General features: G+C 42.4%; 1 protein-coding gene across 1 annotated transcript; it reads left to right on the top strand.

Moving 5' to 3' along the window:
* Positions 1 to 5,588: 5,588 nt before the first annotated feature.
* LOC100833293 (pyrophosphate--fructose 6-phosphate 1-phosphotransferase subunit alpha) lies at positions 5,589 to 10,520 on the top strand. The gene is made up of 19 exons (XM_003573743.4): positions 5,589 to 5,820; positions 5,940 to 6,100; positions 6,187 to 6,299; positions 6,468 to 6,542; positions 6,639 to 6,752; positions 7,006 to 7,073; positions 7,162 to 7,245; positions 7,473 to 7,526; positions 7,744 to 7,824; positions 7,928 to 8,021; positions 8,170 to 8,243; positions 8,333 to 8,443; positions 8,530 to 8,574; positions 8,658 to 8,714; positions 8,792 to 8,896; positions 8,998 to 9,114; positions 9,434 to 9,537; positions 9,872 to 10,037; positions 10,127 to 10,520. The coding sequence occupies exons 1-19, from the start codon at positions 5,728 to 5,730 to the stop codon at positions 10,262 to 10,264; spliced, it is 1,854 nt and encodes a 617-aa protein (XP_003573791.1). The 5' UTR covers positions 5,589 to 5,727; the 3' UTR covers positions 10,265 to 10,520.
* The last annotated feature ends 8 nt before the right edge of the window (positions 10,521 to 10,528 follow it).

The raw sequence follows: 10,528 nt of genomic DNA, 5'->3' as shown, positions 1-10,528 counted from the left end.
TGTTATTACCTGCAAGGCAACGATGGGAGGCCGTGCTAACGCATTGCTGTTTTGTTCCATTGGCGCCGACCTAACGACTGAGTTTTCGTTTTCGCCGACCCAAGAAACTTCACGCTAACCGCTCGTGGGAGAATATATGAGTTCTCCCTCGGCTTAGTACTCGTTTCATAGCTCTTCCAGGGGCCACATAGTTCGGGCGTTTCATTTGGCATATCACATATACACTGGTGTTGTGTTTGGAGATTTGTTGGTACTTTACATACATATAGGATTGCGGCACTAGTCTGGAGTGGTCATTTTGCGAGCACTGAACCACTATCAGCTGTCCATGCAACTCTTAAGTCCGTACGACGCTTCGGCCGGGCTCTCGTTTCGGATTAGACTCAGTTGGGTGGTTCCCTGGATTAGTTGTGGGGCTTGGAAACGCCGTGTCCCCCAATCCTGCCGACACACATTCTTGTGTGTTCCTACTTGAGTGGCAATAAGGGTTGGACGAACGTGTACGGGTAAATTGGCACACCCTGCAGGGATAAATCTTTCGGAAAGCCGTGTCCGCGGTTATGGACGACTTGGTTGGTCATTACTTGATCATAGAGAACTTAATCACTTTAATTAACTTAATCTCATAAGCTTAAGTAGTAATTAGCCTTAATCATGGATATGCTCAAAACTGCTTAAGTGTGAGTGTTCTTTGGATTGCTTCCTCACGGGGTGTTGAGGGGGTGATATGAAGATTGTGTTGTTTGGTGTTTACTAAATAGGTTAATCACCTCACTTAGCAGACGCTTCTCATGCTCTCATTAGATGTGGTTATTAGAGTGTCTCCAGATATCTGCTGCTGCATAACCCCACTTTACCCTCCTTTGAGACTTGTTGCATAATTAGTTTAGTTCTCCCCGTAAGTCTTGCGAGTACTTTGTACTCAATTGCTTTGCAACGTTGTTTTCTTCAGAGGTTCCAGCAGAGTAGGTGAGCCGCTAGCTTCTTCGTGGAGCACGACGTTGGATTCGATGTTTAGCCAGGAGATCCAGATCAGGGTTCTGAGACTTGTGGCGGGTTTCCTTTTAGCTTCCAGCCTTTTCAGGCCATGCTGTATTCTTGTCCGTACTCGGGCATAATTCGACTTCCACTGATGTAATGTTGGGACATGTGTCCTCTCTTTGTAATATTTGATATTCTGCTCCCTGTATGAGCTTTCTAATTGCTCTCTTTTGTTTGGTAATGATATTCATGTTGCAAAATCCTGCGATGAGCACATTAATGCGTGTATGTATTAAGGTGTTTATCGTAGGTTAAGAACATGAGGCTTGAATTATGCAAAGGTTAGCAATTTGGGGCTAAATTGTATAATTCCGGTCTCGAGGTCTTACAAATGGCCAAATCGAATTTCTCTATTGCGTCCTAGAGAGATATATCTATCCTAGCTAGACCTAGCTAAATACCTATATATGCTCGTACATCGCTAAGGATAAAACAAATTATATTTTAGTGGTACTAGATAGTAATTTGACTTTAATGGCAAGCATTTTTACCATCTCAATGTTTTCAATAATTTAATTGTTTGTATTTGAAGGAGAGAGTTTTTTTAACAAGGTGAGGAGGTGACGGATCACTCCCACCGATTGGCTCCTTTTAGAAGTAAAGATATATGCCTCACATGCCTAATGGACATTGCTAAATTGTGGGCCTAAGCTATACATACAAGATATTCACATAATTAATCCGATGTATTTTAACACCCCCTTCAAACTGAAGGTGGATATGATACATTGAGTTTGAGGACATGAGCTTACGCTATTTATCATGTTTTATACTTGTTCCGATACATAATAAGTGTCTCAGATTTTGTACAAACTTAGTATTCCCTCCGTCCAACAAAAGATGTCTCAAGTTTGTTAAAATTTGGATGTATCTAGACATGACTTAGTGTATAGTTGCATTCGAATTTGATCAAAGTTGAGACATCCTTTGTTGGACGGAGAGAGTACAAAGTTTACTAAACCTGAGACACTTATTATGGATCGGAAGGAGTAGCTAGTTTGAACTTTTGTGAACAAATTTGCATGTTAAAGCTCTCGTGGAACATGTTTGAGCTGAATTGTTGATCAATTAATGGTGTTGGGTAATAATAATTCTCTTATATGATTTGTGCCGTAAATCTTATGTGTCAAAGATCGAGTCAATCATGAGGCTTCATCCCATCAAGGCGCCAATGAAGAGTGGGCAAGACACCTAAGCAAGTCAGCAAGACAAGAGAAGGGCCAATGTGAAAGAAAATTAATGGTCAAGCACAAGGGAAATGACCCCCCAAACATCAAAAGAAGAGGGATCCTTAAGTAATTTAGGAAATCTTCTCTTTCTACCCATCCAACAAAGAACACCCACGGTCATTTATCATGCACTATAGGCTATAAATACCCTCCAGTGGGTGTGTAACTTACTCATCATATCTTGAATCCATTCAAGGAGAGAGTTCCTTCTCTCGAGACCTTAGCTGGGTTTTGGGAAGGTTCCTTGTAAGAGATCTTGGGCGACTTCTGAGGACTCGCTCTTTGTCTGGAAACCTCGTTCGGGTCTCAGGAAAGTACCCTCTATGGTACCTTGATGGGTCCTGAGGGGTCGAGAGTCGCAGTCTCGCAAGGGCTTTGTGTCCTCCTCTTCATGTTCTCCTTACATCCCCGCTCTAAAAGACGACTAAGCCTATTTGAAAACCATCGACGCGTCTCTCTTATAGTGTACAACGACCGTCGCTAATAAGAATGGCATAAACACCCAATGAACATTTACATCTTAGTCCATTGACACCCCCTGATTCTAGTGTTGCCCATCAACAACCAAATTAGCACTGACCGTGGTGAACTCTCGCCATGCTTGAAGCCAAGGCTCTAGCTTTGATTCGTCCACTCAAATGGGCAAGCATGACACGGACCTTCAGAGAGAAGGATGGCGAGGGGATTCTCTTCCCTCATGATGAACCGCTATTTGTCACGTCCACCACCGCCGACTAGAAGTTAACTCAGATCCTCGTGGATGGAGAGAGCTCGACAGGTGGAGACACGAGGACACTATAAGGGTGGCCCTTTGGTGCCATCTCTCTATCCTCTCATTAGGTTCGTGCCTGGCAAATCCATCAAGCCTCTTGGACACGTAGAGATCCTCGTGACCTTTAGTGGCAAGGGCAACCATCGCATGGAGCTTGTGCGCTTCTAGTTGACATAGGATGCCTGTCATGGAATCAGATTATTGTACCATGAGTTATACTAAGCTTAACTTTATTTAGTTCTCCAGCTAAGGGAAAAAAACACAACGATGTACTCCCGCCGTCTCATAGTAAGTGATTTTCTATTATACATGTATTTAAACATATTTTAGTATATAGATACATCCATATTTAGACAAATGTGAATCACTTAATATGGGAAGGAGGGAGTACTCACTTTCCTAGGATCAAGCAAGTAAGTAACGCATATCCACTTGGAATCACATTGCAAGCATACATACATAAATACAAGCTTTAGGCTGGTCACATTGGGGAGTAACATAAGCTAATAACATGCATATGCTACTAGTCTATGTTACTACTTCAATAGTGGGTAGTAACATATTTTTGGTAACATAGAAGACTCATTTATTAGCTTTATAGACTCATTGTATCTTGGAAGTGTGATGTGATGGTAACATATCTAGTTACCCCAACCCTCTCTTTCTTCATTAATAATATGACACATCACCAAAATTGTTTAGTTGGCACTTTAGTTACCACCTTTGTTACTCCCACTATGACTAGTCTTAAGGTACCCACAGAGTTGAGTACATACCGAAGTAATACATCACAAAGTCATTGTAGCGACTAAGAAAAATGCACCACAAAACTTCGAGCTGACGTGGATAATTTTTTTCCCCACGACTAGAAGGCCGGATTCCATTGTCGAAATAACAGAACAACATTGTTCAAACCCACATAGTTTAGCACACACTTGCCGCCTAGAAGGCTAACAAGAACTCACACCAGGTTCCGAAACGTAAAACGATTACAGATATAGCGATATAACAGAGAACTAAAAGCAGTGTCTTCAGCCCACTCCTGTAGCCGGGAATAGACATTCGCGATCAACAACTAGCCGTTCTGCATCTTCGGGTTTTTTTGTTATCATCCGAGCTTGACTTGTCCATGATTCTTGCCACATCAGTCTTGACTTGCGTTGGATGCAGCCCCAGAGCTTCTTCCTGTAGCAGTGCAGCACCCTGTCTGAGCAGATCTCCCTCTCCCCCTTGTTGAAGTTCTGCCCAATAGTTCAGAAACGAACAAGCATAGCACACAATCTCAGCTGGTGATCGAATCAATTTATGTTCAAAGCATGCACGATTGCGGAGTTTCCAGATTGCCCAGCATACAGCTGCCAGGGCAACCACCTGAATGTTTCTACTCAAAGTAGTAAACTGTGCCATCCACCAGAAATATTTGGAAAAGTTCGTAGGCCTGGTATACACTCCTAGTGCTATGCCCACAACACTCCAGATATATTTTGCTGCCACACAAGTAAAGAAAAGATGATGAATAGTCTCAGGTTCCTGACAAAAACGACAAGTATAATCCTCTTCCCAATTCCTACGTTTCATATTATCTTTGGTAGCTATCGCATTATGCCAGATCAACCAAAGCCAGATCTTAATTTTCAAAGGAATCCTAGTTTTCCAGAGATGTTAAAAGGATCTATTAGGGCCAGTATTGGCTAGCATGTCATACATGGATTTTACAGTGAATCTTTCTGATTTAGACCACTTCCAGATGGATTTATCATGTTGATCATTTAGCCCCACCCCGATCAACTTATCTCTCATTCTCCTCCATTCTTCCTGGTATTGTTCATCCAGCCATTTTCGGAATGTAAGTTGCCAGCGTCTGTTTGCAAGAGCAGCAACCGTTGCCCCCACATCATTAGATATTTCAAATAGTCTGGGAAACTGTTGTGAGAAAGATATATGTCCACACCAAACATCACCCCAAAAGTCAGTGATACATCCATTACCAATCACAATTATTTTCCCCTGCAAGCATAGGTCTCTAATATGAAGCAAATCTTTCCAACAAAAGGAGTCAGAGGCCTTGCCAGGGATCCTGAAAATGCCCCCAGCTGACGTGGATAAACCGACTATTTTACTTGTCACAACACTTCCGGTCAGGATCGCCCTCCTGTAGAAGATGCGCCCAAATCACACGTTGGCACATGTAATATTCCCTGTGTTACATTCGGATTCCAACCCATTTGTGATAGTCCAATCACGGCAGTCCAACGGAACACTGGAATTATAGACGCTGTTATGAGCCAGCAGAAATATCTATATGCGACCCAAAAGCAAACCTTAATTACTATAGCCGCAGTCAAATCAACCCTACGGAAGTGGGTGTCACTTTCTGGCTGCCCCCTCGGTTAAGAAAGAGGCAGGCAAAATTTCAAGTTACAAAAAACAGCCCTCCCAGACTCCAGTGGGGGCCCGCCCACAGTGTCGAGAAAAAAAAGCACCGGTGGGTCACACACTTTTCCCTCCGTTTGACAAAACAGAGAGCCAAGAAAGCATGTCAAACCGCAGGCGCCGCAGCAAAGCATGCGAGAGTCGAGACTCATATATATTCCCTTTCTCCTCCTCCTTGAGCAGCAGAAGACAGAACTGCGACAAGTAATCTTATAGCTCTTGAAGAGAACCAGTAATCTTAGAGGAAGGAAGATGAACGCGGACTACGGCGCGAGCACGGAGCTCGAAGGGCCCCTGCAGCAGAGGAGGGCGCTCTACCAGCCCCGCCTCCCACCCTGCCTCCAGGTAGACAGTAAGCTGTAGCTTGGTTAATCAGTGGTTTCTGTTCTTGTAATAATACCAACACGGATGATTCAGTTGGTAATCTCTGGAAATTTGTTCATCTTCCTAATTTGTTGATCCAGGGAGCGACGGTGAGAGTGGAGTACGGCGATGCGACCACCACCATCGACCCAGCCGGCGCACCCGAGGTCGCCAGGGCCTTTCCCCGCACCTACGGCCAGCCGCTCGTCAACTTCCTCGCCGCTGCCGCTGACAAGGCAGCCGGCGAGCGCCCGCCGATCAGGTCAAGCTCGATTGCCCGGATCGTTTCATTCAATCCCAGGAATCTGCAGAGCTAGTTGTAAATGTAAAATGCTCTGCGTTTTGCAGGGTGGGTGTGGTGTTCTCCGGGAGGCAGTCACCTGGAGGGCACAACCTGGTCTGGGGCCTCCATGACGCTCTCAAGGCTCACAATCCTCACTGTGCTCTCTACGGATTCATCGGTACTCAATTTGATCGCCGGAGCCCTTTTACAGTGTTTATTTCCTTTTGATCAAGTGCGGCAAGCATCTGGATAGGAATAATTTTTATTCTCTACTATATAAAAGAACAAAGGAATGCCTTTTCTGTTTATTTATATAATCCTTTCATCCTTTGTGGTTTGTGTATAGGTGGGACTGAAGGGCTGTTTGCAAACAAGACATTGGAGATCACAAACGATGTTCTTGCTTCATACAAGAACCAAGGTGGGTAGTTTTTTTTGTTCCAATCGACTCTTGACACGCTTTTGTGGTTCTTAAGGCTGAAAGCCAAATTAATTTTGCCCCTGTTTTGCTTCCAAGGTGGTTTCGATTTACTTGGCAGGAGTATCGATCAGATCCGCACGTCTAAGCAACTGAGTGCTGCAATGACTACGTGCACCAATCTTAACTTGGATGGTCTGGTCATTGTTGGAGGTACTGATACGAAAATCTGACCAAAAAAAAAATGAAAGCCCATTCCCAAAATGCATTGTCATATTTGAGCATGCTCATAAGACATATGTGGTACTAATGTATGCTGTAATAAGACATATGTGGTACTAATCTATGTTGTAATAATGCAAGATATATTTTGAATCGTAATTTTGTATGGTCTAGTAATTTCAAACCATCAAATATGAAGCAAATATCTGGTTCAGTTAATATTTCTCTTATTCTTTATTCCTAGGAGTGACTTCCAATTCGGATGCTGCACAGCTTGCAGAGACCCTTGTCCAGAATAACTGTAAGACTAAGGTACCGTGTTACTTTAATCTGTTATTTCAGATGCTCGTATTCTTCATGGGTATCAGCAATCTCAGGAGCTGATATCTTTATTGAGCAGGTGGTTGGTGTCCCTGTTTCACTGAATGGCGATCTCAAAAACCAGTTTGTTGAGACAACTGTTGGATTCGATACCGTGTGCAAGGTAAACCACCAGTGGCCGTGAGAGTTTTTTGGTGAATGAATCAACTCTGTGGACACCTAAAAATGTCATCAGATTCTATGTACTCCCTCCGATCCATAAAAAGTATCGCCCATTTTAATTTAAATTAGTAAAAAAATGTACTAAGTGGGCGGCATTTTTTATGGATCGGAAAGAATACCATGCTTAGTCTGTTACTGATGCCTTTCTGTATGGGAATACCTTCACAGGTAAATTCTCAGCTTATAAGCAATGTTTGCCTGGATGCAATCTCAGCTGGAAAGGTACTGTATTGTCACCCATTTAAATTAATACTCCCTCCGTTTCATAATTCTTGTCGAAATATTGCATGTATCTAGACATTTTTTAGGAATAGATATATCCATTTTCGGTCAAATTTGAGACAATAATTATGGAACGGAGGAAGTATAAATTAAACAAGTGGGAATCCTAAATGCACATCACTGATACAGCTCTCGCTGATGTGTTGTTTCCTGACAGTATTACTATTTTGTCCGTTTGATGGGTCGAAAAGCATCGCATGTCGCCTTCGAATGTGCACTTCAGTCGCACCCAAACATGGTATGGATTATCAATCTTGTCATCACAACTCTTCTATATACGAAATAATTACATCATAATCATCTTTGTTTTTAATTTATTTGTTCAATTTATATCCATGTAGCTTATCATGGGAGAGGAGGTGGCATTGTCAAAACTCACTCTGATGGAAATTATAAACAAGATATGTGACGGGGTAGTAGCACGGGCAGAATTAGGTAAAACTATCCTTTTCGGCAAGGCAATGTTTACATTCCTTTGGTTGGTTCGTTGGCAGAACTTAATTCACGAACACATAGTAGATGGTTTTTAGGCCAGGTTTATATATTGTGAGTAATAGACTGACGCTCTGGTATCCATGTTCAGGAAAATACCATGGTGTGCTCCTCATTCCAGAAGGACTGATACAGAGCATTCCAGAAATGTACGCTCTCATTCAGGTATGATGGTTCTGGACCTTCTGGTTACCTGACAAGATGAACAACATAATTTTGGTTCCACCTTATTGGTTTCTGTTCAACCATTCCAGGAAATCAGTATCCTTCACAACAACAATGTTCCTGTAGCGGAGATGTCATCACAACTGTCTCCGTGGGCTGCTGCGTTATTTCAGTTCCTGCCACCATTTATCAGAAGAGAGGTGCTGCATTTCCTGCAAAGATGTTTTGCTCAATGTTTATGACATTAACATAGACTAAGTTCGAAATACTTCCATTTTGTACTCAGCTACTGCTCCATCAAGAATCCGACAACTCTGCCCAGTTGTCCCAGGTTTGTTACTCAGGATTCTCAAAACTATTAGTTGAAACCTATAGCATGCAAGTGCTGATATCACAATGTCCTTCTATCGACAGATCGACACCGAGCAACTGTTAGCTCATTTGGTAGAAACAGAAATGACAAAGAGAACAGTGAGTTTCTCTACTGCTTTTTTCTTGGAGTTGAATTTCTTGACCAGTCTCTTCTGATCATGTTGCTTAATTTTCAGAAAGAAGGCAGATACAAGGGAAGGAAGTTCAGTTCAGTCTGTCATTTCTTTGGATATCAAGCACGAGGGTCCCTACCGTCAAACTTTGACTGTGACTATGCCTATGTAAGGATGGTAAATTGTATGTTGAAGGTTTGAATGATCTGATGACAATCCTATGAATATTAGGCTCAAAAAGATAATCCTTTGAACATCGAACGACGCAGGCTCTTGGTCATATCTCTCTGCATATCATAGCAGCTGGTTTGACTGGTTACATGGCAACGGTGGCTAATTTGAAGGATTCTGTAGACAAGTGGCGATGTGCTGCAGCTCCACTAACTGTAAGATCTTTATTACCTTTCCTTTCTCTTTCCGGAACTTCTCTGCTTAAACTTGTATAAAAACATGGTCTCCACCAAAAACAAATCGTTTGTTTAACTTTTCCTTATGTTTATCCCCTGGCAGTCACTGTGATGAAATGAGAAATTCCTTTGATCAAATTTATTCTGGACCACTAGTCAACTAGACAACTCCTTCCAGTTCTCTAAAACTTAATGTTGTGTCAATGTGCTATCTGTTTCAAGTGCCAAAAGATTAGTATATTTTCTAATTATACTCCTACTGATCATTGACCCGGTAATATTTTGTTGTCATCACCAGGCAATGATGAGCGTCAAGAGGCATTTACGTGGCCCTGGTGCAATCCCTGTAGGAAAGCCTGCCATTCATCCGTCTCCTATCGACCTGAAAGGAAAGGCATACGAGTAAGTCTATGTGGTTATCATTTGCTTTTTTAAGGCAAAAAAGCAGTATCATGGAGGATAAAAGGTCGAGCCTGTTACACCAAAATATGCAATTTGGATATTTTACTACAGAAACCATTATACTTATTGGGAGAAACCTTTATACCCGTCTTTGTGGAACTTCTTAATTTATGAGATCACAGATATAACTTGATAAGAAAAAACGAAGGCATGGATTCATGTATTGAAATATCATTAAATTTGCAACCGAGTAGTAGTAACACTTAAGGGTGTTATTTTTATGTGGTTAGAATCTTATATATCATATAAACCGAACTGTTTCCTGTTGACTCAGGTTGCTGCGCGAGAAAGCCTCAAGCTTTCTCCTCGACGACTTCTACAGGACCCCTGGAGGTATTCAATATGAAGGACCTGGTTCGGACGCAAAGCCCATCACACTGACCATTGAAGACCAGGACTACATAGGAGACATTGAAATCCTAAAACAATATCTCGACAAGGTTCATGCCTGAAACCCAGTGCATTTTGGTTGCCTGACAGCAATTCATGTTCCTAACATTGCCAAACCTGTCGATGAATGTAAATTCAGGTGAAGGTAATTGTGAAGCCCGGGTGCTCGAGAGATATCCTCAAAGCGGCGATAAGCTCCATGGTCTCGGTGACGGACGTGCTGACAGTGATGTCCCACCCTCTCAATTGTGAGATGCCTCTCTTCCATTTCAACTGAGTGTGAAGCACTGCGTCGGAATTGTTGTAGGATGAATGAGCCCAGTTTTGTTAAGAGTACAGGAGGCAGGATTCTTGATCTATTCTGTTTTCCTTTCTGTTCCTTTTCTGAAGGACAGGCATGTGAAAGCTCTGCAGTTTATGTCAATAAACAATGCAATACCAGTTAATCCTGGGCAGTACTTACTGCAGGATTTGTGCCAAACCTTGTGTGACTGGATATGTTTGTGATGAGTAATCGGATACAGTTTGAATGAGCCAGAAC

The sequence above is a fragment of the Brachypodium distachyon genome, chromosome 3 (assembly GCF_000005505.3).
Source record: "Brachypodium distachyon strain Bd21 chromosome 3, Brachypodium_distachyon_v3.0, whole genome shotgun sequence".
Lineage (NCBI taxonomy): Eukaryota > Viridiplantae > Streptophyta > Magnoliopsida > Poales > Poaceae > Brachypodium > Brachypodium distachyon.
The sequence above is the reverse complement of the archived record's forward strand: the minus strand, read 5'-3'. Positions and strand labels throughout refer to the sequence as shown.